This window comes from Melopsittacus undulatus, chromosome 1 (assembly GCF_012275295.1).
Source record: "Melopsittacus undulatus isolate bMelUnd1 chromosome 1, bMelUnd1.mat.Z, whole genome shotgun sequence".
Taxonomy (NCBI): domain Eukaryota; kingdom Metazoa; phylum Chordata; class Aves; order Psittaciformes; family Psittaculidae; genus Melopsittacus; species Melopsittacus undulatus.
Window position 1 is genome coordinate 115,917,966 of NC_047527.1, and position 14,981 is coordinate 115,932,946.

General features: G+C 60.5%; 1 protein-coding gene across 1 annotated transcript; it reads right to left on the minus strand.

Annotated features, from left to right (window-relative positions):
• Window positions 1-8,838: 8,838 nt before the first annotated feature.
• On the minus strand, window positions 8,839-9,783 carry PTF1A (pancreas associated transcription factor 1a). Its single transcript, XM_034066637.1, has 2 exons — window positions 9,159-9,783; window positions 8,839-9,041 (listed from the first exon to the last, which is right to left on the minus strand). The coding sequence occupies exons 1-2, from the start codon at window positions 9,781-9,783 to the stop codon at window positions 8,839-8,841; spliced, it is 828 nt and encodes a 275-aa protein (XP_033922528.1).
• Window positions 9,784-14,981: the final 5,198 nt, after the last annotated feature.

A 14,981-nucleotide genomic window follows, 5' to 3' on the forward strand; every position in this document is an offset into this window, starting at 1 on the left:
CGAGGGAGAGCAGGGCGGCTGTCGGCGTGGTCGGCAAACGGGACGGTCTGCCCGGGGCTGCTCCTCCTGCTCCAGTTGCCGGGACAGAGGGCAAAGATGACCCCCATCACTCCCCCCTCACCAAGCAGGTACCCCGCTGCCAGCAGCCGAAGAGATGGGGTCTGGGTCTGCAAGAGAAGAGCACCCTGCTCTGTGAGCCAGGCCCCCCCAAGCCTCGGCCAGGGTACTGATCTCTCTGGGACTGTCCTCCCTAGCCTGAACTGTGTGTTGAGGAACTGAACGCTAGAGATGAAACCTCAATAAACACCGGGAACCTCCGGAGAGGCGCTGCCGCGAGGACCCCGGGCCGGTCCCGTAAGCATGGGGGGCTGGGAGGCCACGCGTGTCCCTGTGTCCTCCCGGGATGATCGGACCACAGGGAGAGGGGAGCTGAGGTGCCGTCGCCAACTGCCTGGCAAAAGTCTGACGCTATTTCCCGACTCGCTCTCGCTGGGTGCCGCAGAGATGCGCTTTGTAGCTGTCGCCAGAGGCTGAAACATTTAAACGGGGCAGATAAATTATTAGGAGTAAAAGCCTTGAGCGGCTTAATTGGGAAAAGCAGGCCGGTTCCAACCAATGTCCGTACAATTGCACACTGCAGTCCACCATTATTCGAGCTTCATCTACTATGCACTATATACCACCGTCTCCAAAGGATTGTTGCCCTAGAAACTTGTTTTAAATCTCCAGCTATATATCAACACCTTGTTTTAGCAGTCCTTGGCTGAATTACAGTTACACAGTTTGGCGCTTCTTTCAAATTTCCTCCCATCAGTTTGGCCAAAGAAAGGAATTTTTCTCCTTTAGAAATGAATTGGCTTAATTAGTAAGTAGATTAATGGCAATTGCTGGTGAGTTGGTTTCCAGCAGAGTTTCACCAGAGAGGGTTAATCGGAGTCAGGTCTGGAATCTTTCCCAGAACTGGCTGCCAGCCATTTCCGTCAACCAATCAACCCCGTAAACAAACCCGCCATCCGCCCAAACAGGGCTAACTCCGGGGCTCGTCCTGCGCAGAGCCCCGGCCCCACCGTCCCGAGTGAATCCGGCGCCTCAGGGCCCAGCCGCTGCCCCAAGAGCTAGGAAGCGTCTCCCCGGCACGAAGACATTTGTTGGCCTCTTCGGCGCTCAGTAAACACGGAACCTGATGGTTTTCTCCCCTACATAGCTGATAAGTAGAGGCAAAGCCAATTGACGTGACGGGACGAGCCCAGATTCTCTCCTAAAGCCACTGGGCAAAGAAGAAAACTCTCGCAATTGACTTTGACATCTTTTTCAGCCTTGCCACTTATTTTTTTCTTTCCCTACGCCGATAAACCGCATTCATACTTCGGCTCGCAGCTGCAATAGCCTTGCCAAAAAAAAAAAAAAAAAAAAAAAAAAAAAAAAAGAAGGAAAAAAAGGAAAAAAAAATCCCTGCTGAGAAATGCATATAATAGGAAAAACAGATCGGCTGGACAGCAGCGTAATTAATGCCAGCGAGGGCTGGGGCCGGTTCCATAGTTTGTCTTTTGAGGATATCAAGACGAGACCTGGTGAAAAATGACGCATGCTTTAGCATCTCAGAGAGCCGGCGGCCAGCGGCGCTCCCCCCGCAGCCCCTCCGCCTCTTTTAACTCCGTGCCTCGGAACAAAGGGGTCGGCAGAACTAGCTAGGGTGTAATGAGTCCTGTGTCCCTAGCACATTAAGTGCATCATGGAAACATATTGTATCGAAATAGTTTGGAGGAGAATACTGGGGATGAAAGAGAAAGGGTGCTTTGATCAGCTCCCTGGGGTCCTGAGTGCGCGCAGACCGACTTGCAAGGACTTATTCAGCTCCAGCGAGACACACTTACAACGCCATTCAAAGAAATTTGCATATCTGTAATTTATCACATTTGTCCCCAACATTTTTGCAAGGTAAATAAAAGTTGGCTGAATAAAAAATATCAATCATCACACAGAGAGGGCGAGCGGGAGAAGGGCGAAGCGTTTCTTTCACCAGGCTCCGTTTGCAAAACTTTTGCTCGATGCAGGGTAAAACCCACCCCGGAGCATTTTTTTGCAGTTGCTTTCAAGCCGGCGAGAGCGCGTGTATCAGCGGCCGGAGCTCCGCGTCCCGGTGCGGCCCGGTACGGCCCCGCAGGGCCCGGAGCTCCGGCACTCCGCGCCCTCCCGCGCAGCACCTCGCAGCGCCCCGTCCCTTCGGGCCTCTCTCCGGCCCCCGCAAGCCCCGGCAGAAGCTCCGGGCAAAGCCCAAAGGGGAAATGGGGAAAGGGGGAGGTAAAAATGTAACGTCGGGGAGGGCCCCGGCCGGGCCCTGTCCGGCTTCTACTGGCGGCGGCTACACTACCACCGGCATCTTCAACTTGACCTTGGCGAGGGCTCCGCACCTTCGCCTCATCTGTCAGCCGCGCCCCGTGACAGTGATGCATTTCGCGGCATTGTCGGGGCAGGGCACGGGGAGAGCCGTCGGGACGGGTCGGGACAGAACGGGACGGGACGGGCTGGGGGGGGCAGCGGAGCGGACGCGGTGCCTCGGGGCAGTGGCGGGGAACCAAAGTGATAGCGAGAAGCCTGTGAGCATATTTCCGCGACAGGCGGGTCCCGTTCTCCCCCGCGGGAAGTTTCTGGCTGCGGGCTGCGCTCCGCCAACGGGGCCGCAGCACTCCGCTCATCCCCGGCACGACGACCGCACCGTCGGGGCGCGCCCTTTACTCCGCAAGCCGGCAGGCACGACCGGACCTGAGACGTCCCGAGGGTTCCGTGCTTTATCCCTCTTTCCAAAACTCTGCCAGTCCGAAGCCATCGGCGGGCGGGCACCGGCGGGGCTGTCCGAGCCTCTCTGAGGCTCCTCCGGAGCTCTGTCTTCCAACCGCATGTCGCCCCAGTTACTTCTCCCTTCTGCAGCAGGGATAAGCTCCCTGTGGCCTCCCACAGGTGGGGACCGGCGCCTTCTTGCCCGGGGGCGTCGCCCCCCTCCATCCACGGAGGAGCCGTCCACTGCGGGGTAGGACAGAGACTCGCCCGGGACATCACTTTCCCGAGGCCAGAGCGCGAGATGCCGGGGCGGTAAGCGGCCGCACCGAAAAGGCCCGGGCCCTCGGCGCACGCCGGGGTAAGGGCAGCCGGTGGGTGAGCCCAATGGGGACATTTCCCACAACAAGGAGACACCGCCACCAGCCCAGCTGGTGCAGAATTCTGCCTTCCAGGTCTGCCCTTGTCCCGGCCCTCTCACCGCGCCCCGCGGCGGCAGAGCCTTCGGGGCATAGTAGGAGTGAGGGGCGGCGGCATTCGCCCGCCCGTGCGACCCCTCCGTCCTGACTCTCCTTACGGGAGGGGGGCAGCCTCCACCCAGCGGGGCCGCGGCTCGGGCCAAGGCGCTCCAAGCAAGGATTCCGGGAAGGCGAGGGTCGGGGGAGACCAGGGCAGCAGCGGACCGTCCGGGTGGGGCAGGGCATGGCCGGGCAGGGCGGTCGGAGCCTCTCGCTGCCCCGGCACTGCCCCGCGGGTAGCCCAGAGCAGGGGGGAAGCGGCGGGGCCGTGCCTCCCTTGCCCTCTCCAAGCTGCTCGGAGTTACAGGTTGCGCAGAGCAGGTGCACAGAGAGAGCGGGGGGCCGCGAGGGGCCTTGGCGGCTGGCGGAGGCTGGGGGAGTGGGACCCGTGGAGAGGAGGGGGGGCGGTCGTTCGAGGCGGGGGTCCCTCAGGGGCCGGCTCTGCGCCGTCCGGGCGGGCTCCGCGCCAGCTACCGGAGAGCCGAACGCTGCCTCCAACCCGGCGCTTCCGTCCCAGGGGCCTTCCGGGAGGAAGCCCTGCTCTTCCCGGCGGGGCCGCCGCCAGACGGGGCCCGGCGACGCGGCGCGGAGGCTCCTAGCGGGGCACACCCCGGGGCCTCCCCCTGCCCGGCCGCCGCGCAGGGGCGGCGCCGCCGTCGTCCCCGGGGGCGCCCGGTAGTAGGGTCCCCTCTTGGAGACCTCCATGCGTAACGCGGGCCGCCGGGACGGGAGAGCCCCGCCGCCGTTGCCCACTGCCCCTCGCCGTCGCCCCGACGGCAGCGAGTCGGCGGCGGGATCGACGGCCGGGAGCCTCCCCCGGCTCGGGGCTGCCCCGCCCGGCTCCTCCCGGCCGCGGCGGCGGCGCGGGGAGCGGCGGGGAGCGGCGGAGCGCACGCGCGCACGCGCGGGGTCTGTCCCCGCGGCGAGGCGCGCGGCGTCGCGGAGCCCGGGAGCGGCGAGGGGCCGAGGCGCGGGCGGTCGCGGAGCCGCCCGAGAGGGGGGTGAGCGGCGGAGGCGGGGGGGGGTCGGACGCTCCTCAGTGCCCGCCGGGGCTGCCCCCGGGAGCTGCGGCGGCGGCGGAGGCGCGCTTGTCCCCGCCGGGCGGTCTCCGGCGAGGGCAGCGGCGTCCGGGCGCGCCTGGTCTGCAGCCGGAGCCATTCATCCGCCGCCCCTTTGTTCGCCCTGAGAGTAACGCTGTGAATTAAAAGAAATGACAATATTTCGTATCTGCTCGGCCGGGCAGGAGAAGGGCCCTTGAGCCTGGCAAAAATCAGGCGGATCATTCATCGTGCCACCCCGCACCTGTGGGCTTGGCATTGAAAACCCTGCGGACCTCTTCCTATTCAACTTAATTATTCCCCCAAGGCGCACAATGGTTGAAATGGAGCAGGTTGGAGTCTGTTTATTGGTCGTAAATGTTTTTCTGAAGATCTTCTGAATCTCATTGTTAGCTCGTTGTTTGAGGCTGCCCTCTTTCTTTCAGACGAGAGTAGCCTTGGACTTTTCAATTTTCAATCGTAACATCTGCTTAATCGTACGGATCAAAATATGGAGACACAAAACATATGTAATGGTTGATTTGTTAAATCCTGGTAATGAGTTATTAACAAGGGAAAACAATGGGGCAGGATGGTGAGAGCCTTATGGTAACAGAGTCACTTTATGTAACGCCTGACGTTTCCCTTCTTGATAAATGGAACTAAGGTCTGAGCGCCAGGTGATAGCAAGAAAATCAATGTCTTTAGGGGCCGGCCCCGAGACTTTTTTTCTATGTGAAAAATTAGGAGACATAAAATTTAATTGGCTGATCAGGGGAAAGCAGTGGTCTTAAGTTTAATTGCCAGTAGGCTTAGCGAGGGAGACAAAACAAGATTTGGGCCTGTTTGTTTGCTTGCATCCCAGCGCCGCGTCCAAGTGTATCGTTGAAAATGTGTTTTATTATAACACATGTCATGCTTTACAGTTCCCATATTGTGTAAAGACAATAGTTAATGGTACATTAAAGACAAGCAAACCATGCCAACACGTCTTGGACACATTGTAAGGGCCTCTCTCTTTGCTCGCTTTAGGCAGCTGCAGTCCAGGACCCAGAAGCACAAAAAGAACAAGTTTGAAATACCAGGTGCATCCGAGAGAACCACGACAGGGATTGATATGTTATAGCCCAGGACATGAACCTAGCAATAAAGATATCATTGCGATTGTTTGCGGCTTCCACGCCATGTAAAGCCGGAGGCGCCGGGGCAGGCTGCTTGCTGGCGGAGGAGGCTCGGCCGCCCCGGGCTCCCCCGGCGCCCTCCGCCAAACCCGAGCACCTGTTGCCCAGACCCCGGCCCCGCCGTGGGAACCGCCTCCCGCCCGCTCTTCCAGGTCCCTGCACCGCGGCTCGCTGCGGAGTTATTTAGGGCCGTTCCCACCGGCTGCGGGATGCTGTGGAAAGCGGGAGGGAGCTTTACCGGGGGACACTCAACTGGTGTTTGTTCGACCTCGCAGCTGGCACTCGGTGCCAATGAGGGGTGTATGAATGAAGGAGGGGGTGAGAGCCCGGGACAGGGCAGCCTCTCGCCCCGCGCCCGGCCGCCGGCAGATGAGCGGCCCTGGGAACGGCGGCGGGACCCGTTCACAGCACCGGGCAGCCCCCTCCTGCGCCCGGCTTTCCGAGGGGCCCCGCCCGGACTCCCGGGTCCGTGTGGGCCCATGGGTCCTCCCGGTTCGGCCGGGGGGGGGGGGGTACGGTGAGGGCGCTCTTGTTACATTTCTTCAACTATATATATATATAATTTTATTTTAGTGGGGGCTTGCCCGTTCTGCACAATAAAGATGTCTTTTCACCTGGTGCTTCACGGGTGATGCTTGCCACGGGAGCACAGCATCATCCCGCACGGCCAGAGCCCGCACCACCCTCCCGGCCGCCCGCAGAAACCAGGCCGGGAGGAAAGGTTTGGGGATTTCCGCAAAAGTTTGGGGATTCCTGCAGGGCTGGGGATTCCCTCTCCCACTTTTTTTTCTCCAGTCCCACTTTGCAGCCCCCGCTGGGATGCGGGGTGGCGGTGTGAGGGGAAGAGGGCTGGGCCACAGCGGGCCTCCCCCGTCCCCTCGGGGCGCCGTCGGGGCAGTGGGGCGGCCCCTGCGGGAGCCGGTGTGTAGCTTCAGGCGACCGCGGCTGCGGGAGAGGGGCAGGGGCCCGGGGGTTGGCGGGGAGCGGCTGGCAGGGGCGAGCCGGGGGGAACAGCGCTGGAAGGTGCAGCCATCCCTGCCATCGCCCCGATGACGGCCGCGGGGAGCAGGGGGAAGAGGCGGCGGGCCCCGGGGTTGCGTGGCTGCAGGTCACGCCTGCGCCACGCTGGTCCTAAACGTACCCAGCCGTGCTTCCCCCCAGAAAACCACCGCGGAAGCCCCGAGCCGGACTTGCGGGAGTGGCCGGTCCCGCCGCATCCCTCTGGCCAGGACCCGCTCAGGCGCCTCCTTCTGCCCCGTGCGGAGGGATCTCGTCGGATGAGCGCGGCGCTGGAGTGAATGGATGATGAGTCGGTCAAAAGGAGCTGTCAGTCTCTTTGAAGACTGCGTTTAAAGGGACTTGCCAAGTCAAGACGGGAGAGTGACAAGATAGAGACCCTGGTGTTTTACATGCGAAGGCCGGCTCTTCCGCTTCATCTGCACCATACTAAAGGATGTGTTGAAGCATTGAATCACAAAAAAAGTGGCACGCCAAAGAAAAGGTGCCACATAACAATGATTGTAGTGTTTTAATTGTGGGGGACCGCATCACCAGAGCCAATTGAGACGGACGGGGCTATACACAGAAGGAAACGGTACAACACTTCCATAACTTATAATTAAGCCGAAGTCCGCCTAACATTTGACTTTCTAATGAGTGTAATGAGATTACATGCCTGATGGAAGCATTTGTGCAAAAGCGACTTTCTGTGTTTAATGAGGTCCTAATACAGGACAAGATCGAATTATAGGTCGGCTCTTTTTCTCCCTCAAAGAGCTCCGTTTAAGTTCAACGACACCGGTGCCGCCCGCCTCCCGCCCGCCGCAGGACGGGGAGAGGCTACAGCCGGGTTCGCACGGAAAATGGGCGAAGAAATAAGCAAAGCTGCCCCCACCCCCTCCCCAGTCGAGCCTCGGTCTGTTTTTGTGGGTAAGTAGCTCCTCTAATTGCTATTGGAATAGATCCATGCCATCCGCGCTAGGGAACTAACTAGGTTAATGCAATTAGCATGCATGCAACATATTGCTCCCACTTCGCGGCAGCTTTGAAAAAAAAAACAACCGAGAAGGAGAGATGTACAGTATATGATGGGTAATAATTATGCCTTGGCTCACCCGGGCCGTTCCCACCCACCCGGGCACGCCGCGGGGACAGCTCTGCTCCGGCCGGCGGCCGGGCCGGGCATCTGCGGCTCTCCCGGCGGCCGCGCCGTCGGGGCTGAGCCGCGGGTGCCACGGGAAAATCAGCACCTGCGGCGCCGGGCCGAGCCCAACGCCCAGCCCCAGGCCGCCCCCCCGCCCCGCCGGTAGCAGTTGCAGGCTCTGGTCCCCCACCGGCCCCTCCCCTTGCCGCTGGGCAGGTGCAGTCCCCCCAAACACATATACACACACATCCAGCAGCGGGGTACGCGGGGCTGTGGCTACAGGAGCAACTCTGCCACCAGTTGCTGGGGACAGCCCGCCCTCGCGCGAGCAGAGGCCAAGCCTGCCTCCCCTGTATACCCCTTCCGCCCCGGCAGTTTAGGGAAGAGCTTTGTCCGGCTGCGGTTGCTCGCCCATCCCCGTGGCGGCGGGACGGGGTACAAAACAACGGCGGGGGGAAGAGGAGTGTCACACCCTCACAAAGTTGGTGTTTGGGGACTCGGGTCTTTCAGCTGGAAGCTACAAGCAGACAGCAGAAGCACTGAAAGGAAGGGACCTCCTAGAGATAGACAAAGACATCAGTTGGAAGCACTTCAGGAGAGGACGTCAAAAGGGGTGGAGAGAGAGAGTAAATCTCCCCCGCCCGTCCCCGGCCCTCCCAGCTGTATAAGAGCAGCCCGAGCCGGTGATGGGGCAGAGCGGGGCCGGCTGGGACGGACCTCTAGGGCCCGCATAGCCGGGGCTCACCCCGCCTACCCGGGGATCGGGACGGGTGCTTACGGACGGGCTTCCCCGGGATGCGGCAGGACTCCCTGCAGCCGCTTCCCGCAAACACGCTGCTCCACAAGGTACAGTCTGGTTTATTATTAACAAACACAGGAACAGTCCACGTGCGGCAATAAATTATTTTCACAAGTTCTGGCAATTTTTTTGTTTGTTTGTTTGTTGTTGGGTTTTTTTTTTAAAGGTGCTGGTGGAATAAACCTATTGCATATCTTAAAAAAAAATCAGGATAAATTATATAAATTATATATTCAAAACAGACGATTCTATATCATTATCACTACTCCGTAATAAATAGATAAATAAAGTTGATTGCCCTTAGAGTCTGAATCTTAAATTACATTTACAATATGTCTTTACACACAGCATGTACAAGGCGGGCGGGGGCCGCCCGCTTGGTGCCTCACGCCACGAAGTCAAAGGGAGGCTCGTTCTCGATATCGTTGAGGGAGGGTTTGCTGTTCACCTTCCGCGGGTCCTCGGGGGTCCACACTTTGGCTGTCCGGATGATGTTTTGTTCTTTGAGTTGCTTTTCATCAGTCCACGACAGCGAGTGACCGGCCAGAGGGGGGAGTCCGTAGTCGGGGTCGCTAGGGGAGGGAGATCCTGGGGGACAGAGGGAGAAAGGCAAGGGGTTATTGCTGTGGAACGGCATTCCTGCGGAGCGTGAAGCCAGGCTGAGCCGGGCCAGGACGTACGGGGCCGTGCCAGGCCGCCACTTACTTGTGCCGCGGTGGCAGATGATTATTTTCTTGGGCTGGCTGGGGCTCTCACTGCTGGCACTGCGCAGCGGCAGGTCGGACTGCACCAGCTCGCTGAGGAAGTTGATGTAGCCGATGGCCAGGCGGAGTGTGTCCACCTTGGAGAGCCGCTTCTCGTAGGGGAGGGTGGGGATGTGCGAGCGCAGTCCCTCGAAGGCGTCGTTGATGGACTGCATCCGCCGCCGCTCCCGCACGTTGGCGGCTTGCCGGAGCTGCTGCAGCTCCGCCTCGGAGCGCACCCGCCGCCGCCTCTTGGCTGAGCCCAGCGCCTGAAGCCTCCCCCCAGGGGACAGCAGCGCCGCGCCCGCCGCCCCGCAGCACTCGTAGGCGAAGCCGGGCGAGGCGGGCGACGGCGGGAAGGTGGCGGCCGGCTGCGGGCAGCGGTAGCCGCCCTCGAGGTCGCCGCCGTCGCGGTAGTACTCCTGCAGCTGCCGGCTGAGGAAGTCCACGTCCGGCTCCAGCAGACCGTCGGCTGTCAGCGCGTCCCGAGAGGGCGGCTCGGGAAAGAAGTCCTCCTCGTCGAAATACGGGGGCGAGGAGAACGAGTCCAGCCCTCCGGCGAAGTGCTCCAGCAGCACAGTCTCCATGCTGCGCCCGGCCTCTGCGGGCACGGGCCGCGACGGGGCGGGCGGCCAGCCCCGCCGGGAAGCGCCTGCAGCCGCTGCCGCCGGCCCGCTCGCCGAGCCGCCCCGGGGGCGGCGGGGTCCCCGCCCCTGCCCGTGGCCTGCCCTCCCCGCCCCTGGGTGGCCGGGAGGCCGGGCCGCTGCCGCCGCTCTCCAGGGAGGAGGCCGGAGCCGGCTGGCGCGGCGGGCCGGCACGCGAGGAGTCTTATAACGACATCCCCGGGCGCGTGCCGCTGACCGCAGCCGACAGCCAATCAGCTCCCTCCGGGGGGGTGGACGGGCGGGGGGGCGGACGGGCCCCCCCGTCGGGGCGACACCCGCAGCTCTCCCGCCGGCCGAGGGGCGGCGCCTCGGCGGAGACTAGGGGTGGGGGTGGAAGGCGGGCGCTGATGGTGACCCCCGACGGTGCCCCCCGCCCTGTCCTGGCCGGCCTCGCCCGGCCCCGCCGCCCGGGTACGCGCTTGGAGCCTGCGAAACAGTTCAGGCTGGTGCTTCCCACACGTCGAGGCTCGCAGCCCCTGTCAGCTCAACGCCCTTCCCACAAGCCACAGGCTGATCGCGCGAGTTGGCATCAGGAGGATTAGTACCCGCTCCTGGAGCCTGGAGGGGTCACCACCGCGGATCGTCACCTTTCCCCGGGCCCGCCAGCCCCTGCCGTCAGCAGAGCCGCTGTCGGAGCGGACATCGGGTGGATGGATGGCGCAGGGTTTGAAAGGAGACAGATCTATCGTAACATCGAGCAAAGTCATGTCAGCTCCTTGAGCCGAGCGTGCGGCGGTGTTGATCTGCTGCGTTTTAGCTTTTCCCACTCCAACTGCACTCTCGGGAGGAGCACGTTTGGCGGAGGCTCTGTTAATAATTCCCCAACTGACTCTCACTGATTAAAGCCCTAAAAATTCTCACTGGGGTGAAATGGATTACCCGGCAGATTAGGGGAGGATTATCTCTGTCATTAGTGCTGCAGTAGTTTGTCCGGCAGAGGCTGTCGAGGTTTATCGAAAGTGACTTTTCAGTGTGGCACCAGCAACACAGAGATCAAACCCCGAGTGGAAATGCTCCGCGCTCTATCAGCAGAGAAGGACAGGGCCAGCTCCGGGAAAGTAATAAATGACTCGACTTCAAAGCAGCTGACAACACCGTGATAACGGCGGGGAAACGCGTGAGTCACGGGAGGGAACAAAGAGCTTTGCAAGAACCAGTTCTTGGGAAGTCCTGCCTGTAGATGGACCACGCGAAAAAAAGAGAAGGGAGGGAGGAAACCTTCTCCCGACGCCAGGACGCTTTGCGGGGGGTACCGCTGCCACCGTCCCGGGACGGCGTCTATGAGGGAGTCCCCTCATCGAGGTGCGACGGTGAAGTGGCTCCCCGTTCACGTCCAGGGAGCGGGACCGAGGACCCGAGCTGGGGATGAGGGGAAGAGGCGGAGGCTGCCGGTCCGGGAAACACCAGCCGCAGTTGCCTGCTGCGGCATCACCGCCCGGTACCCTCCGCGGAGCTGGCAGAGTCCGGCACAGCTGCCCGCGGTCGAAGAGCCTCTCTCCTGTTACCCTGCACGTACGGTTCCGCTGCCTACCCGTGCCGGGAGTCCCGCTGGGCTACACACTGCCCTCGAGTGAAAACCTCGGCAGTTAGAGACCTGGAGAGGGATCCAGGGCTACATCCTGCTCCCAACCGGGGCAACTCAGAGGCCGGACCAGGCTTTAGCCGGTCTGGTCCTGAAAACATCCATTAATGAAGCCTGCACAAGTTCCTAGGGCAACCTGTGCGGCTGCTTCACCTCCCTCGGTCTTAAAGGAACTGGTGCTCCCCCATGTATGTAAATTTCTAACCTCTCCCGTTTCTCACGGTTTTCCGTGTGTCTGGACTCCTGCTTCTGCTCACGCCCGCTGTCCCTTAACCTCGCACCACGCACCGCTAGCAAGAGCCCGGCTTCTGCATGCTCCACACCCCTCCCGCCACAGTGCTGCGGCTGCCCCCGTGGCCGCCTGTGCCTCGCAGTCTCATGAGTGCCATAGAACACGAGGAATAATCCCTTCCCTCGGTCCCTAGGCTGTGATCATGTTCCCGCAGGCAAGAGGTGCTGCAGGCATCCCGGGCTGCCAGGGCACACGGCTGACTCTCTCCCAGCCCGCTGCCCACCGGCACTCCCAGCGCTTCCAGTGGCGCTCCTCATGGACAGCTCCGAGCGGCGCGAAGCCCTCGTAGCTTGGCAGAGGTAGCGCTGGGCACGGCCCCTGAGTCCGGCGGCTCCGTCAGCCTAGACCCGGTCTGTCCCACAGCCACGCTGCGCAGCCCCTAATCCGTGTCACCCGCCGACAGCCTGTCCCCGGTCTTGTGCAGAGCCCGGGAAGGGGGGACAGGAGCCCTACCCGCGTCCCTCACGCCCCGCTCGCTCAGCTGTGGCACACCCGCATGACGGCCCGGCCCTTCCCCAGCTCTTTCCGCGCACCGTGGCTGGGAGGAGTGGGTACGCCGGGGCACACCTGCAGCTGGAGAGCCTCCTTTTCCCAAAAGAAGTGCCAGCTCCTTCCCTCCCCATCTGGCACGGCCCTACCGGAGGCAAGCGCAGCCAGTGGATGAACGCTATGGCATCCTAGAGAGGAGCATAGGCATAAACCTAGCGTGAAATCCTCTCGGATTCATGTAATTCCTAACCCAAAACACAGAAAAAGAAGAAAGCAAAACCTCAAACCCTTAACAACGCTGAGGTGATTTTGGGGGCATTTCCTGGCCACAGAGCTGTTTCTGTTCTCTCTCCTGCATGCCCAAGGAGTCATCAACCACGGGATTGCGAGTCCTTGCTCCTGCCACACTGCGGCTGGAGCAGGGGAATTCAAAGCCGATAAGCGAACCACTTCCGAGTGGCCCCAGTCATCATCGCATCCACTCAAGATCCACACTCAACACACTCACACAAACACACCTACGCTGACTCACGGCCTGTCTTGAAGCACTTCCGCTGGGTTAGACAGGCCAAGCATCATCAGATCCAGCGGGAAGCAACCCCTGAAACAGGATTTTCTCCCCCATGGAGTCTGCTACCAGCCTTGTCCCTAAGTGCAACTTCTTGACCCTGGTCTGTCATTGTCCCTAAGAGTGAGGCAGGTGTCAGGGCCTCTGTCTTTAATATAGTGGTGAGGCACCTTTCCGGTGGTCGTCTGAAGGTTTTAGTTTCATAGAATCATAGAATAGTTCAGTTGGAAAGGACTTTAAATATCATATAGCTCCACCTCCCCTGCCATGGACAGTGACACCTTCTGCTAGACCAGGTTGCTCAAAGCCTCGTCCAACCTGGCCTTGAACTCTGCCAGGAATGGGGCAGACACAGCTTCTCTGGGCAACTTATGCCAGTGCCTTATCACCCTTGCAGTAAAAAAGTTCTTCTTCATATCTGATCTAAATCTCCCCTCTGTCAGCTTCAAGCAATTCCCCCTTGTTCTGTCACTACACCCCCTTTGAAAAGTCCCTATCCAGATTTCTTGTAGTCCCTTTAGGTACTGGAAGGCTGCTATAAGGTCTCTTCAGAGCCTTCTCTTTTCCAGGCTGAACAAGCCCACGTCTCTCAGCCTGTGTTCACAGCAAAGGTCCTCCAGCCCTCCTGATCCTGTTTGTGGCCTCCTATGAACTCTGATCCTGTTGGTAGCCTCCTGTGGACTCTCTTGAGCAGGTCCACATTTCTGTTGTGCTGGGGGCCCAGAGCTGGACACAGTATTCTAGGTGAGGTCTCATGAAAGGAGTAGAGGAGCAGAACTACCTACCTTGACCTGCTGGCCATGCTCTTTTTTATGCTCCCCAGTATATGGCTGGCTTTCTGGCCTGAGGGCAAGGGGTGATGAGGAAGGACAAGCAGGCTCTCTGCTGTTGATCTAAGGACAACAGGTGCCCAGAGACGCTGGGGGTGCCCAGAACATTTTCAATGCCCGGAGCCTGTCTCACTTTCCCCACGGCCGGCGGTCCCGTTTTGTTCTGGCCCACATCGGGGATGAGTCCTGCAGTGCTGGGGCAGTGAATGTCACACTATGGAGGTGGCATGAAAACAGCGGGCCACAAAACAAAGGCAGGTGCCCCGGGCAGCTGGTCTGTGCAGTCTGTCCATCCCTGCGAGGCAGCTCCGTCAGGACCGACAGATATTTCGCTGCGCCGTTGCGGTAGCAGGTTTGCCTGCACCGCCCCGCAGCTCCAAATGGTGGGAGCGCTCTGCTCGGGGGAACCTGAGGAGTTCTTTGGCAACCTACTGTGTCCAAACTGTTGGAGACTCGGAGCCTGTCTTAAAACCGTTCAGACCTAGCAGATCTTTGGTGAGTTGGTGAGCAGCGCCCCGGGGGACGTGAGTGATGCATAGAGCAGGTCTCGGACAGCTCCTCTCCCCCTCGCCGTGCGCACTGGAGCTCTGCGTGTGCGCAGGGCTGCGAAAGCAGTGAATGGAATATCGGTGCGCGGCTCCCCGGCGCGCAGTGCCCGCTGCGACGCTCGGCTCTGGAGTAGAAGAGGCGTTTCCCTCACTGTGCTGGCCTCAGCCCTTGCCCCTGCGACAATGACGGGTTTAAAGATGAACAGTTCCAGTTTTGTACATTTCCCTGTGAGCAACGAGCAATGACCCTCCCCGAAGGAACTGCCGAGGAGCAGAAAGGCTCATCACGGGTTGCCTAAGAGGTTACGAAAAAGAAACGCGAAAACCAAGTGCCGGTACTTGCGCAGCATGGGCCACGGCAACGCACTTGGACCAGCACCACCTGTGTCGCAAACTCCCTTCTTTCAATATTTGTCCTGTCCCTCTTGTCTACGGGTGTGCTCACAGGAACGGCACCTCCCTGAGCCACCTTCCAGCAAAGAAAATGCGTGACCAGCTCCTGACACCTCGTTATTTTCATTCCCCGAGGGCAGAAAACAGTAGGGGAGACGCCAAGGGGCACACCACCTTCCTCCACAGCCAATGACCATACAAAAGTTCAGCTGGCAGCCAACTTCACGGGGAGTCGCTGAAGGTCCATAGATGGAGAGGGACATGGGCACGGAGAGAGAGGGCGCGTACCGAAACTCAGTGGCTCACCGAGTGTACCCAGAGCACCCGGGCTTGCCAGGCCCTCTGGCCCTGCCTCAGCCGGGATGCTCAGCGCTGTACGCGCCGGTCCCGAGACGAGTGAAGGCTGGAGCCCGACCCT

Bases quoted from the DNA above. Each gene is read 5' to 3' on its own strand.
- PTF1A (XM_034066637.1), bottom strand. From the start codon at position 9,783: ATGGAGACTGTGCTGCTGGAGCACTTCGCCGGAGGGCTGGACTCGTTC. The intron at 9,042-9,158 runs GTAAGTGGCGGC...TCTGTCCCCCAG, and splicing joins CATCTGCCACCGCGGCACAA to GATCTCCCTCCCCTAGCGAC.